The sequence below is a fragment of the Mastigoproctus giganteus genome, chromosome 8 (genome assembly GCF_048544385.1).
Source record: "Mastigoproctus giganteus isolate SK-2022 chromosome 8, ASM4854438v1, whole genome shotgun sequence".
Classification (NCBI taxonomy): Eukaryota; Metazoa; Arthropoda; class Arachnida; order Uropygi; family Thelyphonidae; genus Mastigoproctus; species Mastigoproctus giganteus.
The window spans coordinates 76,408,401-76,433,827 of record NC_143582.1 but is presented as its reverse complement, the minus strand read 5'-3'; the positions used below and the strand labels follow the sequence as shown (position 1 = coordinate 76,433,827).

Below are 25,427 nucleotides of genomic sequence, written 5' to 3'. Positions count from 1 at the left end.
AATTTTTTTTTACAAACAGTAGTATAATGTCCGTTATTTGAGAGCAAGTCAAATTTGTTCATATCCTGTAATACATGAAAACAATAGAAAATTAAATAATAGATATATTTTTAGGCGAGTTTTTTCTATATTTTGATCATGAAATTCCATCAGTCTGCCTAGAAATTTCATTGAATTTTATTTCTTCAAATGAGGGAGGTGCCTGAAGAAAGTGGCCTTCTACCAGCTCAAAAAAAGGTATTTTGAAATTCAATAATTGCTTTTATTTGTAATTTTATTTAATGATGTTTCAAAAAAGTACTGCCAACAATGGGTATTTAGTAAACCAATGGTTTTTATGTGATTTCAGATAGAGAGGATGAAAATCAGATTAGTAAAAAGAAGAGGTACAATCAGACTGACTGTAAACATTCCATAAATGAAAAATCATGGAAACTCTTCAAAACAGTGGTAAACATGTGCCTCGTAGAGGGTTTAATTCAAATTATGATTGCAAGTGTCTAATCAACTGTCAAGAAAAAAAACAACATAGAACTTTCTTCACTTCATTTTGGGTGTTAGGCAACTTTTCACAACAAAATGTATTTTTGCAAGGCTGTGTGAAAGAAAAAACCAGAAAGATCTCATTTATGGATGGAAGCAGGAATCGTAAAACACGTACTTTTCAGTATTTCCTTGACTTAAAAACTGAAAATATTCCAGTATGCAAAAAAAAAAAAAAAAAAAAAAAAAACTCTTTTGGCAACCCTTAATCTGAGTTGGCGTAGAGTATACAGGTTGAGGTAGAGTATACAGCAAAACCTGAGGTTTTTGCAGTACTTGTTTAGCATGGTAAGCATCCCTCTTCCAAAAAAATTGATGACTCCAAAGTCAGATTACACATGCCATCACATACCCAACAAGAAATATTTAAATTCTGTATATGGAAAAGTGTACACCAGTTTAGAAAAAATATTATTACAGCATTTTCTCTACAAAGTATAACCTGCATTTTAAAGTGCCCTACAAAGACACATGTAAGAAGTGTGACGCATGGAATATTAGATTAAACCCGGAAGCAGATCCTGGAAAAAGATTAACTGCAGCCATTATCAACCCAATGCAGGATGGAAGCTTCCTCAACAATTCATGCTGAGGGAAATGGACCATAATCTCCCACACTGGTCCGGTGCGGGTTGGCAGATCGACCGTATTTAGCAGTCAGGGGCTTGAACCCCAGTCTACTCAAACAGCATGTGCTACTGCACTCACCCTCCTGACCACTTGGCTACGGAGGCCTGGAAGTAGGGCACAAATACAAACTGAAAAACAGCTTCATGGTTCTGAAGCTGACAACATCAGAACTGACTTACAGAAAGAGGCTGACAAGGTTTCTTACAATTATTATTGCTTGCACTTTTGATTTGCAAGAAGCTCTTGCATTTCCAAAGCTAACCACGTCCGTCACTTATTACAAGAGAAATTTGTATATATATACAGTTGTGGTGTCCACCCAATTAAATATGGACCCTCTATAATGTATGTGTGGAATAAGATAGAAGGTGGAAGCGTGTCTCAAGAAATCTCGACTGTTATTACAAAGCATTTAAAAGATAACACAAACCAATGCACCAACATTACTTTCTATTATGACACTTATGAAGGAGGGGGACAAAACCACAATATAAAGGTTGCACTTAATTTATTGAAGTTATGCAATAACCCTTTCTATGGCCATCAATACAATTGATGTAGCATTCATGGTTTCTGATCACTCCTACCAACAAATGATGCCGATTTCGGAGTTATAGAAAAGTTTACTAAGAAACGTTCGTTGATATACAGCCCCGATGACTGGATTAATATAATAAAAAAACTCAGAAAAGAGACCCACGATTTAAAGTAAATGAACTTAAGCACAATGATTTTTTGTCATCAGAGCCTCTAGAAAAGGCCATAATCAACAGAAAAAAAAAAACATTAGCAAGGAGCTTGTCCACTGGCTTAACTTTCAATGGTTGCAGTTTAAAAGAGGGTGTCCCTTTTCAGTATTTTACAAAAACTCCAAGCGATTTAATGCCATTCAAAGAAATTGATGTACAGAAGGAGAAAATTGGTAGACGGCTGTCTTCATTGGCACAAGTTAAACAAAATCAACTACAGAAAGACTGATGGCCCGTAACAAGTGAAAAGAAAGCAGACATGGTTTCGTTATTGCCTTATATTCCTCCTTGTCACCATAGTTTCTACAAAAAGTTGCCGGTGAAAAGGAACACTGGATCTGCTGAAGTGCCTGAAGATGAGTCTCAAATTATGCATGAATATATTTAAGATTAATAAAAGTACCCACTTTTAAATAAAACAGCATTGGTAAAAGAAGTGATATTGCTCATTCATTCAATCCTAAATAATAAAAATAGTTAGTAATAGGACTTTATATTCTACAGAAGTAGGAAAATAATTGAGTTTTAGTGAATCAAATCCTTTTTTTTTTTTTTTTAAGGACAAACATTTCAAATTCCTAGGAATTTGAAAAGGCAGAAGATATTAATAACTATTTTCAAACAAATATTGACATAATTTATTTAACAATAAATTTTCTATTGGCTCATATGCAAAAGTTGATTTTTTTCAAATAGTATTGAAAACCTGACGAACCTGTTCACAATGTGACAAACTAAATTAATGTTTTTAATAGGAACACCAGATACATACCTGAGAAGAAAAAGGGAAATTTCTAGGAATGATGGGATATATCCAATTAAATTAAAAGAGGTTAGGCAAATTGGAGTCAAAGGAGGTTCCTAAGACTGTACACCTGTAATCTTGACTTCTGTTCCAGGAGTCAGGTTAAAGAAGTATTAGAAGATCATCATAACAGTAATGGAAATCACAGAATGGGTTTGTTAAGGGGAGATCAAACAAAATTTTTTTGACATTCGTCCACATGATAAACTGCTGTACAAGTTGCTGCTACAGGTAAAGTGAATTAAGTGGTTCTTGTACTTATTATTGGAGTCCCTCAAGGTTCAGTGATGGGCCCCTTACTGTTTATGATATTGATGAAAGCATATCAAAATAAGTTGGCAGGGTGTTTAAGCAGCAGCAGTAATCCCAGAATAACATACCAATGAGGTGGTAGAAAATGAAAGATACATAGGATAATTGTACAGGTCTGGAAGCCTCATTTTAAGAAATGACGTGGACTTCATGGAATGGGTGCAGAAGAACAACCAAATTAATAATTAAATCAAGAACAAAAAGGGTACTCTTACCATGAAAGACTAGTTCTGAAAATTGCACTACTTGCAAGAAGACCAGATTGAGTAAACTTAATGATGTTCTTACTCTTTCTTGGAGACGGGCCGCTGTGATCCTATGTGCTGCCATTAAGCAAGATAAAATTTTCAGCCCCAAAATATTTGGATTTAAAAATAAAATAAGGGGCTTAAATAATTATTATTAATTTATTGAAAAAATAAATTATAATATAATGAAACAACAAACAAAAATAACAAAATCATTCAGAAATTTTGAATTTGAAACTTTAAATTCAAAATCACAGTAATCGTATTCTATCACAATAATAAAATGAAAAGAAAATTATAATGTTAAAAGAATTATAAAAATTTGTTTCCTTGCTTTGAGAGATGCGAATTTATTAATTATTTCATTTATGTTTATTTGTTCCAAAAGATTATTGAGAAATTAGAGAGTCATCGTGGAGACATTGTCGATTGTAAATAAATTTTGATTAATTTTAATTTTGAAAAACTCTATTCACCTGAGGCAACTGAAACTGGTAAAGTTAGAAAAATTCTTAATGCAGCTGCTACATTTGGAAAAGTATTTGTAAAATCGTAACACCTGAAATGGAGTAATATTGTCTTTAATATAAATATGCCAAGCCATCAATATAAGACTCATTACAATCAATGTCACTTAATTTGATATGTAAATCTTTGCAATGATTTAATAAATTGTCACCGGACCATTTTTTTTTTTTTTAAATCAGAAATATAAAATATTTCTACATGTTCTTTCAGTTAATGAGAAAATTGTTGTGTTCATAATTTGATTGAAAAAAATGAATTTTGAAATTTTGTTGTGGATCTTAGATAGCTTCATCTCTACTTCATAATTAAAATGAAGCTTATTCAATCTTTTCCTTACAGTGCTTACTTCTGGAAATGAAGCTTCAATGCCAATGAAAGCAGCCATATTATTAGCCCAATAGAGAATTTTTTGGAATGCTTCCTCTGTTCTATTTTCTTTAAAATATTCCGTAATATTTTGTAGACATTCAAAAGCTTCATGTATATCAAAATTCGTTTTTTGGAGCATTTTACTTGCTGGATTAATTTTATTTAAAATAAGACAAATTATAATTGAACAAAGAATGAAACTTATAAGATTTTATTTTTTAAGGCTATTTATTTAGCACGATTCCTTGTATCCATATCTTCAGTGATGTCTAGTAAAGCATTATAAATTTCTTTATTTGGTTTCTCAGTGGTTTCTTTGGTTTCTTATCTGCTACCCCAACTGGACGTATTATCTAGATGTTCTGGGGGCAGAAACGTTTCACGTGAGCAGGTAGCTAATATCAGGGAAGAGAGCCTAAAAAACTTCAAGGGTTGTGTTAGGGTTGTTAAATATACAAGAACTGTAAATCTTAATTGTTTATACAGCAACGTTAGAAGTGTCATCAATAAAATGAGCGAATTTGAACTGCTGGTTAAAACAAGTAACGCAGACATAATAGGGCTTACAGAGACGTGGTGCCACCCGGAAATTGGAGATGATGAGTTTCAGTATGGCTTGTATAATGTATTTAGGAAGGATAGGGTAGATAGAAGGGGTGGTGGGCTAATGCTTCTTATCAGTAGCAGCCTGAGTGCAACGATAGCTTTCCCGGATTCAGACATTTCACATGCTAGTATAGAGTCTGTATGGTGTGAGATAGTTGGAAACAAAGGTATAATGCAAGTAGGAGTAATCTACAGAGCAGGTGATTGTGAAGATTATGACCAAAGCCTCTACATGCAAATGGAATGGGCAAGTAAGCGTCAATGCCTTATTATGGGTGATTTCAATTTGCCTCTAATTGATTGGAGTAAATGGGAAGGAAACTCGACATGGGGAGCAAAATTTTTAAATCAACTAGATGACTGTTATTTGTATCAAGATGTCAGGGAAACTAGAGAAAAGAATATCCTAGACCTCATCATCACACGTGAATCAGATGACATAATAGGGCTAACAGTTGAGGAACCAGTAGCAGGAAGTGATCACGGAGTTCTACGGTGGATGATGACGAGAGAGAGAGGTAGCAGAAGTAAAAGGAAAAAGAATGTTTTAATTTCAGAAAAGGAAATTACGATGCCTTAAGGTACTACATGGCCTCTATTAACTGGGTAGATATCGTGCAGAAAATGAATACATTTGAACTGTGGTACGCTTTTAAAACATTAATCACGGATGCCTTGAATGCGTATATACCATTAAAAAAAAAAATACTCCACGAGGAGGGTTCCAAGTTGCAGGAATAGTGAAGTTCCCACATTACTTGAGCAGAAAAAGGTGGCATGGAAAGGTTACAGAGCAATAAAAAGTACTGAAGCCTATAACAGCTACAAGGTGATGTGTAATAGAGCCACAGAAAAGGTTCGACAGGCAAAGGCAGTTTATGAGAAATCACTAGCAAACAGAGCAAAGAGGGGGGGGGGGGATAAAGAATTCTTCACATATATAAATGCCAAGAGGAGCAGGACAAACCAGATCGGACCTTTACATAAGAGAAATGGGATAGTATTAAATACACCAGCTGCCATTACAGATGAACTCAACAGTTATTTTGCATCATTATTTACAAATGAAAAACCTTTTGTGGCAATGGGAAATTGTGGGAGCGAAGTTAAAAAATATGTAATTAATGATGTTGAAATTTCGCAAGTAATTTAATGAAAAAACTTTCGAGCCTACAGACCAGTAAGGCTCCTGGAGTTGATGGAATATACCCTATAATCTTAAGGGATGCGGCAAGCGAGTGCATTGAACCATTGAGGCTAATTATGCGAACATCACTAGACTCTGGGGAGATTCCCTTGGATTGGAAAAGTGCCAATGTATCTCCCATACATAAGGATGGCTCTAAAAGTAAAGTTGGAAATTATCGACCTGCCAATCTGACTTCAGTAGTAGGGAAAATCATGGAGGCAATGATCAAGGATGGAATTCAGGATCATTTGGATCGAATTGAAATTCTCAAGGATTCTCAGCATGGTTTTGTAAAGGGAAAATCATGTTTAACAAATTTGGTTAGCTATTTCAAAAGGGTCATTCACGAACTGGATTTAGGGAATAATTTCAACATTGTTTATTTAGATTTCAGCAAAGCTTTTGACTCAGTCCCCCATGAGCGGTTGCTTTATAAGCTGGAACAGGTTGGAATCACTGGGAAAATCCTTAGATGGATAGAAGGATGGCTTCAGGGCAGGAGGCAGAGGGTTGTGATAAATGGCTATTCCCCAGATTGGGTTGATGTAAGAAGTGGGGTTCCTTAAGGATCAGTATTAGGACCACTGTTTTTAATTTTCATAAACGACATCGATGAAGGGATTGAGGGCGTGATGTCTAAATTTGCAGATGATGTTAAAATTGATAGAGTAGTTAATGATCACTGTCAAGCTGAGCTTCTTCAGAGAGACCTAGATAGACTTCAGGAATGGTCAGAAAAATGGCACCTATGCTTTAATCCAACAAAGTGTAAGGTATTACACCTGGGAAACAGTAATCCCAAAATAACTTATTCACTTGGTGGAGTTCAACTAAACCCAGTACTGGAGGAAAGGGACTTGGGTGTTACAATACGGTCAGACATGAAATTCTCTGAGCATTGTAAACAGGTTGCAAGGAAGGCCCATGGTGTCCTATCGATGATCTATTGAACTTTTGCAAGTAGAGATAAGGACGTGATAATCCCATTATATAAGGCTTATGTTAGACCACACTTGGAATACTGTGTTCAAGTATGGAGACCGCACCTAAAGAAAGACATCGAGCTTCTTGAAAGGGTGCACAGACGGGTGGTGAGATCTGCAAAAGGGCGTCCTTATGAAGAAAGACTTCGAATATGTGGGTTGCAGAGTTTGGAAACTAGACACCTTAGAGGAGATTTGATTGAGGTGTTTAAGGCTCTGAGAGGCATCAGTAAAATGAATGAGGACGAAATTTTCAAGATTATAAATGATGCTAGAACTAGAGGACATAAATGCAAGTTACGGGGGGAAATGTTTAGATTGGACTTTTATTTTAGCCAGCGAGTTATAAATTACTGGAATAGGTTGCCTTCATGGGTGGTAGAGGCCGACAGTTTGGGGAAATTCAAAGGTCATCTGGATAGTACTTTTGGGTAAGGGAAGCGCATAGGATGATAGGTTTAATTTCCTTTTTTTTTTTTTTTTTTTTATTAATTATTATTATCTATTTATTTTATTTATTTATTTTTTTTTGTTTTTATCATTGTTTTGTTCGGATATTTATTTATTTTTTTTTTTTTTGGCTGGTGCAGCATAAGCCATAGGCTTTCTTGCACCATGCGGCCATTACTAATGCTAATACTAAATACTAATACATTGCCAGTGGATTTAATGGCCTCATTTCTACCTTCCCATCGTGTGTCAGACAAAAAGTGTTTTATATATTTTTGAAGTATGTTCCAATGATGGGTTGATGACGAGAAAAAAATAATACTAATGAAATTACAAGTGGTATTAATTATAGTAATAATCTTAATATAATTCCTGAATAATTCCAAAAAAATCAACTATTTCAAAGGAAGTCTTAGCGGCATCATTTACAACAAGATTTAGGGGGTGAGTGGCACACAGAATGAAAAATGCTCTACGATTAACTTCAAATTTTTTTTTTTTTTTTTTTGCATATTCCAGCCATTATCATAGCCCTGGCCACCTAAATTCTGAATATTTAGATTTAGCTCAATAAGTAGATTTGATATATATTCAAACAATCCCTGTCCGGTAGAATCACTCACAGGACAAAATCCAAGAAAATGTTCACGTATTTTAACTTTCAAGGTGCTTATGTCTCTAAATACAAATCTAAGTATCACTGTCATCTGTTGAACATGACTTACATCAGACGTATCCAAAATCATAGCAAAATATTTAGGTTCTTTAGTTATTTCTAGTATTTTATCTGTAATATTTTATGAAATTATTTTGTATTTGATCACATAAATAATGCATGATATTTTTCGATTCAGATTTCTGAATACAGCGAATATGTTCTGCCATCGTCATCAACAGCCATTTTCAATCCACTGCAGAATGTGGCCTCTCCAGCAACTCTCCAGTTCTTTTTGTGCAATGGCCATCCATTTACTGCCCACAAACTCTTAAATTTTATCTCTCCATTTCCTTTGTTGTCTTCCAGGTTTTCTTTTCACCTCTTTGGTACCATTCTATTATTTTCTTAGTCCATCTGTCATTGTGTCTTTGAGTTATGTGTCCTGCACAAGTCCATTTCAGTTCTTTAGTTTTGATAAGAATATCCTTTACTTGAGTTTGCTGCCTAATCCATTTTTCTATTCTTATCCAACAGTCTGATCCCTAATATAATTCATTCCATTCTTCGCTGTGTAGTTTTTAGCTTCTCTTCCATTCTTTTGGAGAGTGCCCAAGTTTCACTTCCATAAGTTATAGTGGGGAGTATACATTGGTTTATTATTTTACGCTTCAGACAAATTGGGATATTGCTCCTCAATATGTTACTATTTCCTGAATGCTATCCATTCGAGATTTATTCTTCTCTTGACTTTTAGTATAAGAATATAAGTATATGAATTCACCTTTTCAATTTCTGCTTCTTCAATGATTATATCCCTTCCTGTAGCATACTTTTGTTTTAACCATATTAATCTCTATTCCGAAATCCTTACTAATTCTGCATAACTGATCAATATTTTCCTCTAATTCTTTGGGATTGTGGCTTATGATCACAATGTAATCTGCAAATGGTAAATGGTTTTAGGTACTCTCCATTCACATTAACTTCTTTCTGCAACCAGTCCAATCTTCTGAAACTTCTTCAAGGGCAGCAGTAAACAACTTTGGGGATATTGTGTCTCCTTGTCAAACTCCTTTCTAAATTTTAAATTTGCTACTATCTTTGTCTAGTCTAATAAAGGAGGTAGCGTTCTCATATATTTTCTTCAAAATCATGATATATGAGGTATCTATGCCTTGTCATTCCATTGCCCAAAACAATGCCTTATGCTGTATAGAGTCAAATGCCTTTTCATAATCCACAAATGCCAGGCATAATGGTGTTTTATATTCATTTACTTTCTCCATTAGCTGTGATATTACGTGAAGGTGATCCATAATTGAGAATCCTCTCCTAAAGCCAGCTTGCCCTTTCAGTTGTTCTCATCAAGTATTCTATCTAATCTGTTAGTAATGAACTTGGAGATGGAGGACAAGCTAATTGGTCTATAATTTCCAATTTCTGAATTATCTCTTTTCTTATGCAGCAAAATTATGAATGCATTATTCCACCCCTTAGATGCCATGCCTTTCCAAATGTATTTTGTGAAGAGGCTTGCCAGTTTCTGCCTAATTTTAACAACTCTATAGTAACTACTTCATATTCACCTGAAGTCTTCTGATTCTTCTTTTTTTTTTTTTCAATGCATGTTCTACCTCATCAGGAAGGATATTGGGTATGTCGTATGTGTTGCTAATTTGTCATCAATCTTCCCCACTACTGGCATCAGTCCCTTGCTCCTTATATAATATTTTATAGTAGTCTTCTGTTATTTGAATTATGCCTTCTCTGCTATTTATAAGTACACCATCACTGTTCTTCAGATTTAGTATCATTTGTCTTTATTACTGCTGGTTTAAGTCCTTTGTTTTCCTTGTGCTATATCTTCTTATGTCCTCTCTGAGTCTCTTTCTAATGGATTTGCAAGACTCAGTATACTCAATTTTGTCCTTGTCAGTGTTTATCTTGCTCTTCAATTGTCGTTTTCAGTTCATCATGACAAGTGTTTCTTGATGGATTTTTTCTTACCTATAGGTTTCTTGGGCTTTATAACTTTCAAAAGTTATCATATTCCTCGTCAATATCTTGGTCCTGAAAGATCTGCATCAGCTCAAACTTGTTCCTAAGTTCCAGTACATACTGCTTTTTCTCCTCTTCTGTTATCTTAAAGACCTTCGTATTATTTACTCCAGTCACTTTTTCTTTCCTTTTTTCCACCATAACTGAATCAAATTTAGCGATTGTTTCAGTTAAGTTTAAAAAATTATCATTTTCATCTAAATCTTTTGAAAATCCTTTGAACGCTATACATTGCTGTTTGTTTGTTATTTGGTTTTTAGGAGCATTAGCAACTAAGGCCATATTGCTCCAGGATATGCAGTGGTCATTCCCTGACCTTTCCGCATCCTCCATATTTGGTGGTGACAGGTTCGAACCCCAGTCTAATCAAGAAGCGTGTGCTATACATTGCATTGCTAAAAATGGTATAACATATTCTGTAGCATCGATTGTAGTGTTTGTCTTTAACGACTGTGAGATCTAACCATTTTTTACGATTTTTAATGTGTACTGCACTTGTTTCATGCTTACCTAAAATAGTTGATAAATTTCACCAATTACTGTATCCAAATTGATTACTTAGTTGAATTTTGCAACAAAAACAAAATACAGAATTTCGTGATAAAAATAAAGTAACCATTTCCTTTGAGCTTTTTCTTCATTTAATAAACATCTGAAAATTTTCTTTTGACTTTCATTAGAAAGATATTCTGTATTTTTAATTTGAATAGGATAGTTTTGAATCAAATAATCCCATTGTTTCATTGTCAGATTTTCTGGCCAATTATCTGGATCTGTGAATTATTACACTGCAGGCAAATAAATTATTTGCTTGTCATGTTGAATACTGGTAAAAGTTGACCAAGTTGGATAAGTTTTACGAGTACCACTAAGTTGCAGGATGGTAATCCCTTTGGTTCTTAGTTCCTGCTTACCAGCAGCACTAATTGCCTCAATTGCATGAAGGCCAGAGGTGCAAACAATGCGCTCCCAGTTAAGTCTCTCGTAATTTGTTTGTTATATGTAAATTTTTATTCATTCTACAGAAACTATTTTAAATGTAATTACCAAGGTAATTAAAAAAATTCGCTAAATAGAAATTTTCGCTACAAAAGAAGTTTGTTAAACAGAGGTCCGACTTTATGTCAAAGAAAAACTTTTGCCCCCTCCTGAACTGGCACCCATTGGGTTGATAATTATTATCAACCCAAAAAAGATTATGAAAATGCCAAAATCATCACATGGAGAAAATCTGTATGCATAGCTAAGAATTTTCATTAAACTTCAGATTCTTCTTCAGTAACTGTAAAAGAAGCAGGTAGAAGAAAACATAAGATTTTTAACTCTATTAAACTTTACACAGGTACTTAGATAACATATTATCTTTAATTACTTAGGCAGGTGCCATTTTCCTTGTTTGAACCAGGGCTGCATAAACTGATGTTTCAAGAGCACCCAAATTTCTTTAGGATACTTACTAAAAGTAGCATACAGTAAGATAGCATATACATAAGTAGAAAAACATCAGTGCAGTTTCTTCAAGGGCCCAACATGACCATAAAATATTGTTACATTCTTCTAACCTCCAGCACATAAATGTAAATAAAACAAATCTGCTATGTACCAAGGAGTATTCTATAGCAGACATGATCTACAACAATTATTGAAAATTAATTGACTTGCTGAAATTTATCTCAGAAAATAATCTAGCCTTCTTGGTGAACTTACAAAACTCAAAAATTCTTTTGATCATTCCAATGACCACTTCAGCGCCCAAACGCTGCCATTCAACATTAAAAATAATAAAAACATTTGTTTGTAATTATATTGTAGTTTAGGCATTACACCCTTTTTTGCATATATATTTTCTACTCCTAAGTCTTTTTGTAGCTTTTTTCAGAAATACAAAAGGCAACAACATGTCCAGAAATTTTTGAATGGTTGTCATGGGACCAATGGCCAGAGATCAACTTTGGAGATTTATGTATAAATTCTCAGGGTGGCTGTTTCACTTCTACACACAATATGGTATAGGCAGTAATCCTTGTAAGTCAAAGAACACCATATAACATGCATAACCTTCTCTCTATACATGAAATAGAACAGTGTGTAGATGGAAGAAGAGAGAGAAAAAAAAATTTTTGGCATGTTTCCTAAAGGCTCTTTTGGATTTTAACGTAGGAGAGTAATGTACTCTTCAACTTTGTTTGAGTTGCATAATATATGCAAAAAGCTTTGAGAATAAGACTGCTACCTGCTAATTTCAATATCATTAAAGCCTTCTCCAGTCCTAGCAGGCAGTTAATGGTGGACAGCATGATTTATCGATTAACCCTTTTGATGATGATAATGCAGTGCACTTTGAAGGATGCTATAACACTTAACACTGCAATCTAGGGCTTGCAGTAGAACAGTCATATTTAGAGGCTAGAACATGATGAAGCTGGGGGATGTTTATCAATAATAAGAACTTTATTACATGGAAAAAGTAGTTGTGAAATCACTGCAGGAACAAATAATCAAGCTTTCTTGTTTGCATATCAAAAGGTTATATGGTTCTTACTTGTCCTAAACCTGGCAGGTTCTCCAAGAACTGAACATCCTTATGATCTTTCACTGTTGACAAAGTGTCTTCCCATTCTAAACACAGACTTAATGGATACTTAGGAGCCATGATTAAAGGCAATTAAAAAAAATCGCATGTCTACCTGGTACGCATGAAAGATGTTTTATGCTCATGCCCACTACTTATTCTACTGAATCAACGTTTGGAAGAGGTTAGTGAAATCAAAGTTGATAGCCTAATTACCCATTTGTTGAATAGTATGTCACAATCTTAGTAGCAACAATACAAGTATTTGTATTGTTGCAATCCGCATTTTCGTTACATTCCGCTATAGATGTTTTCACATCAATAATTTTCTGATTAGTGAATGGGACTGAATGCCACACTGCTATAGCTGAGTGTTCAACAATGCCGAAGTCAAATGCAGAGCGTTGTCAAGAGTATCGAGCAAGCCAACCTAAGAAAATAAAGACAGAGGTAACAATGAGTGTGTGAGAACGACAAAGACTATCGAGATTGTGCAAAAGACAAACAGAAAATCAAGCACTGGATTTAGCAGTGCTTTCAATCAGCAATGCCTCTCCATCTAACAACAATGTACCTAAAGTGAGTATTAATTATGGGGCATTTCTCCAATTGCAGAGCAGAGTTGAAATGATCAAGATCCTTTTCCTTACACTGACTACTATTTATAAGAACGTGCATCAAGAGTTTGAAAGGAGATTTGCAAAAAACAATCGGTTCTGTATGCTACATTTGCAACTGTCTATGGTTCGAAAACATAGACAGTTGCAAATACACCATTGATATACACTGCATTTCCCGATGTTGATGGGATCCTTGTGTGTAATAGCTGCAGAGGATCACTTAAGAACAACATTCCAGCACTATCTAATTGTCAAGCGGCTTTGTCTATCTAGAAATTCCATCGCATTTACCTAAGTTGGATTTAGTGACAGAGAGGCTTATTTTTCCTCACTTACTGTTCATGCAAATAAGGCACCTGAGACACGCACATGGACAATACAGCATTCTGCGCCAAGTGATCAATGTGCCTGTTTCAGTCAACACAATGGTTCATCTTTTGCCAAGTCAGATTGATGAAGATCATTGTATAAATGTGCATATAACATGCAAGAAAATACACAAGCCAAGCTATAAGAAAGCAAGTGGTTAAAGTGTGGCTTCTATATTTGGTCGACATGCTTCCCTATTGATTGTATCATATTATGATAGATCAGTCACATGGAAATTAATTTGTCTAAAGATGACATAAGCGAAGCAGTTCCCATCGAGGAAAGTCTCATCACCCAGCAGCAAATGTTATTGTTGTAGAGCGAGAATAAATATCTTAGAATCATCCAAGGAGAAACTGAAGTACCGCAAAGCCTACTGTTTGACGAGCACACAGAAGAACTGTCCTTTCCTGCATTTATCTTGGACAATTCAGAATGTTCAGAGAGAATTTACAAAAGTGACTCCGTTCGTGATGGCAATGAGCAAGCTCAGACGATCTGACTGACGCAGTGTTACTCCATATGATCTCCTTTAAATAGAAATGAAGATAATGAGATTGAGGACGATAGGCTCTTTGACAGTGGCTTTCAAACACATAGGTAAAGATACAAAACTGACCCGAGTTCAATTCAAAGAATACATTAACAGCTGTATCGAAAAGAATTTGACCTTCCTACCTAAGGACAATTCCTAACTCAACCTATTACTGGGCTCAACGTAAGCACAAGGGGGAAAATAAAAAAAATCGGTTCTGATTTTCCCCCGCTTACGTTGAGCCCAGTAGTAGGTCGCATTAAAAAATTTAAAAAATTAAATTTTCTGTTTATACTCCGGCATGACAACCATGTCAGTAGAGTTTACAGTAAATCGTCAATACAAATATTTATCTAGGATTAGACAGCTCAGTAAACCTACAATGTTCTTGACTCTGAGTGCCAATGAAATCGACTAATGACACTAACTCAGTAACCTTGATTTGGTATGTAGTTTCCGAAAATGTCATTCTACTGTACACGTATTGACTAATGACGCTAACTTTGATTCAGTACTGCATATCTGGAATGAAGTCATTTTCGTAAATTACAACACGGAAATGGCATGAAGTAATGTTATTTCCATGTCACAAAATCGTGACAAATTGGTCTTGCTACAGTCTGAAATTTAGTAGGTGCCACCAAAAATGTTTTCACATCAAAAATGAGAAATATTATGCCTATTCACATAGAGTTAGTGAAATGAAAACTAATGGTTGAGGTGATTGATCGGCATAAAATGTGAATGAGACAAATGAACTCATTTTCATAAAGTACTATAAGCCAAGTTACCTAGCATCACTCTTAGAAGTGCTTACACTATTCTTAATTTTATTTTAAATGATCTTCATGAGTACATTATAATTAATATTTCACTTTTAATAAAAGAGAAACTGGATGTCTGCAGATACTTAATACTAAATTTCTAATTTTTTTTTTTTTTTTATACCATAATGAATGAATGGTTTTCACTTTGGGCAGGTAGATGATGTAAGCTGGGATTTTACTTATATAAACCAATGGGCTGAGGAAATTAGAATAGTTTATTAGGTTTGTCAGTGTTTCCCCCCCCCTCTTCCTTTATCTCAACCAACAAAAGGCATCAAAATGCATGACAGACCATACTGAGTCACTTGCTCTATCATATATGGTTTAAGTAGTCTTAAATTTATGGGATATTTCAGATATAATATACACTGGCCTGTATTAGGGTTTATATCATTCTGTTCAGTTGTGAAATAACTATTCATTTTAAAAATAAATGACTCACCTTTGTTTTCTGTTCATATATTTGGCAGTCTGCATCCTTCATACTACGTGATAGACCAAAGTCAGCTACCTTGCAGATATTGTTGTGATCTACCAACACATTTCGGGCTGCTAAATCTCTATGTAGGATCTATATAAATATATTCAAATGATTTTTTTTTTTTTTCACTTAAGCCGATAGCAGTGTACACACATTTTTATTAATGATATTTGCATTATGCTCCACTACATAATACAAATTAAGAGGGCATATCTCTTATTTATAATATTGAAATTATCACATACCTCATACATGTTTCCTTATTGAGTTTCCTCTTGGAGAAAACAAGTTAAAAGCTTTAAACAGTAAAGAACTACATGCTGTGTTTGTTTACCTTTAAAAATGCACTGCATCACAGGAAATTCTCCAAAAATTCCTGTTATTATTTCTGCTGAGAGAATAATTACCTCAATGATAAAAATAAAATTTGTGAACCAAGTCAAACAAAATAGGGTACTTACAGGCTATGGTGGGTGGGGCCATAGCCTGTAACCCAATGATTCTCAAAAGTTTCCCTAGGATCTTCTGAACATTCAATGTATCATCCTCTTCTGATCACTGGCAGTTTTTTAAATGGATAGACATTTCAGACCAATTTGTTAGAATGCTAAATTCAAACAGTACTTTTATTGATTTTGCAGAAAACATGGATTAAACAAGTTTTCTGGGTTGCTTGGGTCTACAAGCTTTACCTGGTATCTGAAATCCAAAAATATGTGCTGCACAGCAGCTTTCCTCCAAGAAAACTTACTATTAATCCCAGGAGTTATCTGTAATATGGATTTTATAACTGACGTAAAGCTGAACTGATATATGGGTATTGCATTCCTGTTTTGAATTCAAAACTTTTATTTTGAAATGCTCTTTGAGATCAATTCGTAAATGTGATGCCTATATGAAGATTTCCCATTAATATGATACTTCTGCTGGTGTTCAACAAAGAGCTTAACACAGTCCAAAATCCCCCATTCCTTTAGTGAGTCAGAGATAGTTATGGATATTTCTTCACAATCCCAGCAATTGGTCTACAAGCTTGGAAGTTGATGGAAACAATCTTTATCAATCAAGGTAAGAAGCAGATGTCCTTACATTTGAATTTCTTGTTTTTTTTTTTTTTTTTTTTTTTTAGCTATTTCTGCATGGGATCGTTGGCAACAATGATGAATTGATTATTAAGTCATCAACATTAATGTCACTGTTAAGAGAAATAATAAAGCCTATTTTAATCTTTTTCTAGTGTTAATATTTCATTTACCTACTGATAAAAGAGCTACATTATGTGTTGTTAAAAATAAAGTTATACACATCAGCCAAAAAAAAAATCTTCCCACCTCCACAAAAACAGATGGAAGTTTGTTTCAAAAAGTTAACCATCCTTCCTCAATTTGAATTTATGTCCCCCCCCCCCATATGTGTAGTTGGAGCAATAGGAAGAATGCCTGTTGGCATTCTTGCTCAGGCTACAGGTGCCTAACCATTGCCTTGTACAATAGGATAATCCTGTATATCATAGACAAACCCCATGAGCTATTTGCATTGCCCAGAGAACATCACATCTGACTACAAAGTTACTCCCAGGTATTTTTCATTTTCCAATACCCTCAGTGTAGTACCAGAGTTAGTATGTTAATCTGGGATTACTACTACCCATATTCAACACCTTGCACTTGTCAATGGGCAAGTCCATCTGCCTAATTCATTTAGACTTTGTTGCAGTAGCTTACCCTGCTTACTGACATTAAGAAATATAGAAAACAACAATAGGCCCATAACTGAATACACTGGGTAACAGTATATAAAATCTCTCCTGAAATCCAAGTAAAAAGTAAATTGCAGCCATTATCAATCCACTGCAGGATGGAAACTGCCTCAATAATTCATGTTGAGGGAAATGGACCATAATCTGCCATGTTAGTCCAGTGTGGGTTGGCAGATCGACTGTATTTAGTAGTCAGGGGCTTGACCCCAGTCTACTCAAAGAGCATGTGCAACTGCACTCCGTATGTGACATCAAAATCATTTTTTGTATCCAGTCATATAAGATTACCCCTTAACAGATCCTGCATTACTTCTTTAATCAGATACTCCATTATTTTCCCTGAAACAGAAGTTAAGCTAAAAGGTCTGTGATTACTTGTATCACCTTTTGATCCAACTTTGGGGATACATTCACACATCTCCAGTCCATAGGGACCTCCCCCAAATCCAAAGATGCTGCCTCCCTTAATATAACTGGATGGATCCCATTCACCCCAGGTGCTTTCTTTATGTTAAGCTTCCGCTTTCCTCTCAGTTATCATGGAATCATTTAACTTCTCATGTAAATGTAAAATGCCTATTCAGTTGTCAGCAACCTGGCCAGGATTATCAACAGTTATTGCCAACGTGATTCAGCCACTTCCTTCTACGGTTAACATAGAAGTCTTTGCCAGAGACTTTCTAAGATCCTTTGTGACTTGATTACAGACTTACTGTTTTTATACCAAAATGAAAAAAAAACTAGAGAGCAAGACAAGAAAAATGTCTTGTTTGAAAATTCAGAAATAAGGACTGCTCTATACGAACAAAGTGATCCTTATTTCTGACTGTTGTGAACACATTTCACATTGTAGTGACCAGGGGAAAAAAATTCAAATCTTTCTTCTATAATTTCATAATGCATTACTTTTCTTTTTTTTAGTATCTTTATATTACCCTTCAAAAGCTTTCAACACTGCCATGTGTGAATATTAATGTTGACTTAACTTTATCGTCGTAGTCAAATTTTATTATATTTTTTCAATTTCCGCTCTTCTAATAAAATGAGCAGGTGCACCATACAGAGTCACACTCTAACAAAAGTGAAGCGAAAGAAAAATCAAAGTTTACTTTGCAAGTGCAACTAGCATAAACACTGTTCCCCCCCCCAAAAAAATATTCGTGTGGGCATGGGGGTGGAAATCTACACAAAAGGCATTTTAATGTTGGAATTCTCTTGAAAGGTATAGCAAGATCATATTTTTTTAATAAAATCCTAGGGGCAGAGCACTATATTTTTAGTATGATTTCTTTCATTGTAGATTTTTATATACATAAAATCCATGGCTATGGAAAATATTACCAACCAGAATCTGGTAATGAAAATAACATTTTTCCACATGTGCCAACATAATGTCTGCATATGTTAGTACTTGTATAATATATAATCTTTTATTGATACAGTATAAACCCTCTTATTCAAGATGGGAAAATCATTAAAAAAAATGAATACATACATACCTTAATGATTTTATCTATTTATATTATGACACTTTGCAGCATAGTCCTTTCACTTTTATATATATCACAACATTCACTGTTGTTCAATATAATGCAAAACTGTATTGAGGGTGTTTTTCATTATGGATTTGGTTCAATCTCCTCTTCTTCATACTTAGATCTGTCACAGTGTATATAATTTCTGCATTGTCCCTATTTAATTTTCTAATAAATGAATCCATCAATATGTCTTCTTGCTTATAAATTTTTGAAACCTTCAATTTGCTTGAAATCAGTTAATAAACTATGTTATTCATTACCTTCTTGTAGTTCAGGTCTTTCAGTGGTGTTATCAACCTCAGTCCAAGATTTAGTAAATGCTGAACTTAGTTCCATGCTACGGTTATATTGCAAATACATCTTTGATATTGATTCTATAAAACTTTGCCTATGTGGACTCTTTAGACATTACAGAACCCCTGACCCATTAGCTGGATCAAGGATATTCACACACATTCAGTGGCCTTCCAGTTACTCACAATTAAGATGAGAAGGACTGCTATTCAGAAAAAGAACATTCTTTGAATAGTGCTGATTTTTTCGAGTGGTAGTAAACTGATAAAGATGAATTTATATTTTTAAAAGCTTTAAGATTAGTTCATTTACCAACAACAAAGTGCAGGCAACTACCATGATTCACTCTTTGAATTTTTTGTATCCTGGTGCTGCAGGCTCCGCTTTTTTGCCATTATTTTTGTAGGTGCTGCAGGCTCCGCTTTTTTGCCATTATTTTTGTAGGTGGCATCTTATAATTTAGGTCTTTTCATCCATAATGTAGAATTTTTCTCTGTTGATAAATGATTTTAAATCTTTCCCTGCTAATACTCAAAACATGAATACCATGCATTTTTTTCTAAAATCCAATTCAGGGAGTGAGTTAATTTTGGCTTTAAAGTAGGGCAAAATTACTTCTAGGATTTTTTTTTTTTTTTTCCAGTATTTTACAATTAAGCTCTCATACATTTAATTAAATTATGAACTGTATTTACAACAGCAAATAAATTCACTGGTATGCTGTGGGCAGCAAGACTATGTTTTAAAGAGGGAGGGGAATATGTCAATTCAGAGGGCTTCCACTGTATTCATAATCAGCATTTGTCATCAACTGAAACTGGCCTAATTTGAACACCAATAAAAAGTATTTAAGGGGCATACTTTTTATTGGTGTTCCTAAGGAGTTTTACACTACATAATGCTAACTCTGTTCAGAAAGCAATAGCTAGTTTTTTCTTATTTCAACCTCTATACAGTTGTGCCCACGGTTAAACATGGGGGAGAAAAATGAAAAAAACTTAATACATAATACATACTACTCGCATGGCCAATAGATGCTCCCCTTTATTTTTTATGATGTCGATTTTAAATCAAATAGCTTCCCTTTATTTTTTACAATGTCACATATGGTTTGGTCACCAACATTATAATGGTTCTTTAGAGATTTAACAGATACACCGTTTTCAAATGGGTTACAAGATATTAGTAGGTACACTAATCTCCCAATGATGACTTAATAACACCAGTTCTTGTTGCTTATTTACGAATTGCAAAATATCTGTTATTTTATGATTTCTAGTTGATTTTTTTTTTTTTTTTTTAATTTGGAGTCTTGAAGTGTCCAATCCCAGTAAATCGAGAGTCTGCTGTACTTTATTATTACTGTATTTAATGTTGGTAATGTCTTACTTGTATGTATGTATGTACAAGAAAAATCATGTTATATATGGGGTCAGCAGGTGTTCGCTTATATCTGCAGTTGGTCTTGGAATGTATTCCCCACGGATACGGGGATCTTACTGTATTAAAAATATAAGCTAGCCCATATAAGTGGAAGAATATTATATATAAAAATTGCTGTAACCACTGCCACCATGGGCCCTGACAGAATTTTTTTTGAAAGGTGGTGCAAAAAAAAAATAAAAAAAAAAAAACTGCAGTAAAAATGTAGATTATCTGAAATGTCAATTATCCGAACTACCGCCGCCCCAAAAAAATTACAGTATCTACTTTTAGTGCACTGGTTGTTATGCTGAAATATTACTCCTGCCGCTTGATGCATTTGTTTCTGATTATTTATTTGAAGTTATATGCAGTATAGGATTTATTTATTTGAAGTTATATTTGAAGATTATTTATTTGAAGTTATATGCAGTAAGACTATTTCTATAGCATAGAAATAGTCTTAATTTGTCATTACAGGATTTGAAAATCAAATCTTGGCTTTAACTACTGTGTGGACCCAGGATAGTCTCCCGTGACCTTGTTGTGAGCAAGGGAGTGTGGGGGGGAGTTAGCTTTTGATAATGCACCATCCCACCCTCCTCTTAAAAAAAACTTAATTGTTAGTTTTTTACAGCCCTGCTGCAGCCAAGGGATCAAGGTGTTACATGAAAACTTAAAAATATGTACAAAAAACAAGTCTTGCATTGCTTGCTGGTACCAGAGGGAGATGAAGAGTGCGTGGTTGAGTTTTCAAAGAAGCTCAACATTAAGGATTGTTGCTTACACATTAGCAGATGCCTGGAACATGTTGGAGAGAAATCTGAAAAAGGCATGGCTGACTTAACCAAGGTGATTCTGATGACAAAGAAGAAGAAGAGGGAGCGAGCCCGCTCACACGGAGGCCTTCACTGGCTAGAAACTGCAATGGCATGGTGTGAGCTGCATGTCTGAAGTTGGCACCTCCGTAGCCAGGTGGGAAGGAGCAGCAGTGCGTAGCACATGCTTCTTGATTAAACCGGAGTTCGAGCCCGTCACCACCAAATACGGAGAATGTGGAAAGGTCAGGGAATGACCACCGCATATCCCGGAGCAATATGGCCTTAGTTGCTAATGCTCCTAAAAACTAACTAACTAACTAGCATGTCTGAATGCATGCAGTTCTACATAGAAATTGCTATTAAAGAGGATGAGAGACCTCACCACAAAAAAAAAAAAAAAAACTCACATGGTTCAAAGAAAAATGCAAGATTACATATTTTAAAAAATAAACCTTCCCAAGAGTTGTTATACCCTTATTTGTGTGCAATTACTTGTGTTTGTGTAAAAAAAAAAAAAAAAGTGATTTATAGTTGAAACCATGAAAAACAATTAGGTAAGATCAAAATAAATGTAATATATAATATACATTGTTTCTTCAAAACATTTTGGTTATTATTTACAAACCATTTTTCAAAATACAGTAGCAATAACCTTGTGTACAATAATTTAATTGTATGCCTAATTACACTTGGTTTCATGTAAACTGAGTATTCTTGTGTATGTGTTATTGACTGAATCAACCTTGGTCCCAGTTATAGTTTGGATAATCGACGTTCTACTGTATTACATATACCCACGTGTGTTGTGTCTGTAAATTGCGTGTGTTCTCTAGTCGATTTGCCTGTTTTGCTGGATGAAAAAACCTTGCTACCTACGCCTGAGACCAACTTGGTAGATGACTTTCATCAACTGGTGAAATACCACCACTTTGCTTATTGGAGGCTTGAAGTGGTGAAACCCATGTTTAGTCTCTAGAGCCAAGTTTCCGGCATCCCCCTCCCCCCATACGTCTCCTTCAACCCATGCACGGTACTAAGTACTATATGTTTTGATACCTTTCGTGTTTGGGGTTTTCATAAAAAAAAACTTACTCAGCCACGAAGTGAAAAAAGCCCATAAAAGTTCCTTGTGTCAACGACGGGATTCGAACCCGGTGATGATGCCACTGTGCTACCCGCACAGACTGAAGGTGGTGCATGTGAGAATAAATGATTTGTTCAACAAATTTTTGAATACATGCAATATCTTAATTAAATCAAGTTTGACTGATTTAATTTAATATACAGCAGAGCCAACGTTTCGTGATCGGTGGGAGAAAATACTGCACAGACTGAATTTTCGTCATTGGCAATGAAGATTTTATGAGTGCAACTAAATCTAACTATATTCGCAGAGAAGATTGCAATTTTTATTTAAAGATAACGATGAAAATTAACAGGGTCTAATTCTGTTTTGCAAGAGTTGTTTTAATAAATTATTTGAATTAATATTTTAGTTTTTTTTTTTTTTTCCCTTTAGTAGAATTTATATTGTTTGAATGTTTCGATAAATTAACCTTGCACAATACTGCCGGCACCCATGACTGCAATAAAAAAAAATTGACAAACACCATAGTAAATATTAATCCATACTACTTGTTTTTTTAGCTGTTCTTTAGGTAACTGAACACTGGTGGAATATTAGTCCAATCATTCACTTTCAGTACAAAAACTGTCTTTAGAAATTCAAAAATGTATCAGTAGAATTTGGGTTATACTAAGTATATTTTCTTTTAAGACATGCAACAAAGAATGAAATTATAGAAATTTTCCCTTGAAGACAAATAGTTAAACCTACCCCTTTATTGCTGATATATTCCATACCCGTGGCTGCATGGTAGGCAAATAAAGTGAGGTCTCTTGAAGAAAGGGCGAGCATGCTTGGGGCATGGTTGTAGTGCTTTCGGTGAAAGCGGTGATCTCTGAGGTAGGTCAGTAATTTTCCTTTCACCACATATTCTAGTATCACATAGTATGGCTCTGAAATTTAATCATTAAAAAAAAAAAAATTTTTTTAAATATATCCATTTCAAGATTAATTAATCAACAATTAGGTATTTCATTTTTAAAGCATAACAAAAAACTTTTCACCTGGGCAGTGTGGAAAAAACATTCCTATATTGGTATTGCATTGCATATAATAATATATGCAGTTTATAACACAAAAAAAAGGTAGAAAGATATGGAAAACATAAGTGTGAACAGTTTTTTTCAGAAGCTTTTCAAACTGCCATTCTAAAAAAATGTTGTAAAGAACTTTGTCATGAAAATTATGAACTAGCAGCTATATCGATCAGCAGGCACTGTCTTCATGAAGACAGTGATATTCAAAACCTAAAAGTGATCCATGGAATTATATTGAATTAATGAGTAAATACTGTAAAGCTACATTAAAAATTCCACTATGAAAAAGCAAACAAGCATTTATAAAAGTGGATATATATTTGGTGCATATGTAAAATGAGAACCCAAAATGTTGTTTCCATTGGAGTCCTAAAAAAAAAAAAAAAAAAAATTTTTCTTTTTAGGAATTGATTTTAATAATACACTTAAGTGTTTATATTCAACTTCTTGTGATACTCTGAAGGCTTATAGGAATTTAGAACCCTTTCCAATCCATGAATTGAAAAAAGAAAAAAGTGGATATGAACATGACAACAGGCCCATTTCAACTATTAATAAATAAGATATTAGAAAATGCAAATGTAAGCAGCATAAAATATTAATATTTAAGAATGGCTTTAAAACCATGATACTGACAAGTTTAGAGGCATAAACTTTCTTCCCAAATAATATCAGTTGCCAAAGTATGCTGTGAAATATAAAAACCTGGAATAACTTATAAATGGGGAGGGGGGTATTATACAAACAGATATGAAGTTTTTAAGTGGTGTAGCAAGGAAGGCACATGTCCTTTCAATGATTTATGAGACCTTTGCAAGTAGGGAGGATGTAATTTTTTTTTTCTTCTATGTAGCTTAGAAGGTTGTCCTGCAAAACTCAACAACTTGGGAGGAGGGGAGGGATTTAATTCAACTATAAAAAGGTGCTGAAGGGAATCAGTAAAATGAATGACTTCTAAATGGCATGTAAACACAATAATAGCTTTGTTAATCAAATAAGCTGTGATTTGTAAAGATTTCATGTGTATGTCATTGGGCTTAGATATATTGCTCATGTTTATAAGTAAAACAAATAAGGCAGTTTAGATAACAATCAACTTCGACTTACCTTTGTTGTGAAGGAAGGTTAACAAGTTATCAATACTACTTGCGAGTCAGTCTCAAACCAGAAGTTTGATCACATGACATAGTGAGAGGGCATGTTAAAAAACAGAAACAGGCTGTTATTATGGAGGTTTAATCTATGAATATAAGAATGTTATGCATTTTTTTTTAGGTGATCACTGTTTGCATAATACAAATTGATGCATTTGCCACAAATGATTTTCTACTTGAGGTAAAAAATCATCTGTAGCATTTGCATGGCATTGAATTTAGAAGATAATGCTTTAAGGCTCCTTTGATAACTGAAACTCCTTCCTTTTGCCAACAAAAGATGCATAAATGGGCTACAGAGGACTGTCTCTTTCTGTCACATGTATTATTTCCTATTCCACCACGATTCAGAATACTATAAAAACATATGTAAGGTGAATCAAGAAGTTGCAAGATGTATTTGTTAGAAGTATATGAAAAATGTTGCTTGTATTTTGGTTGTACAGGTGCAGAGGTTTCTTTTTATCTTTGTTGAAGTGTATGGTAGAGATTCAGTGGTACAAATACTTCAAAAATGGACGTCATCGAGTGTGAGGTACCCTGCATTATTTGTGGTGATCATCAAATATTCTTATTTGATGATAAAGATCTGGCCTCTGGAGTTTGAAATATCATAAAAAAAAAATAAAAAACTTACATAATTGTTTAACAGTTGGTCAGTTGGATATGAGAAAATTTCCAAGCAGAAGGAAGCACACTATTGAAATCAGAGAGTATAAGGGGACACATGGAGAAATTCCAACT

General features: G+C 34.4%; 1 protein-coding gene across 3 annotated transcripts in view; it reads right to left on the bottom strand.

The window, feature by feature from the left end:
* Positions 1-25,427, bottom strand: part of LOC150081648 (tyrosine kinase receptor Cad96Ca-like) — a 181,925-nt gene that overhangs the window by 11,010 nt on the left and 145,488 nt on the right. For all 3 annotated transcript variants that reach the window (XM_090379510.1, XM_090379512.1, XM_090379513.1), the window contains 2 exons: positions 23,204-23,385; positions 15,494-15,622 (listed from right to left, as the gene is read on the bottom strand). In XM_090379510.1, coding sequence (XP_090235636.1) covers positions 15,494-15,622; positions 23,204-23,385 — 311 coding nt within the window. The remainder of the gene's footprint in view (positions 1-15,493; positions 15,623-23,203; positions 23,386-25,427) is intronic.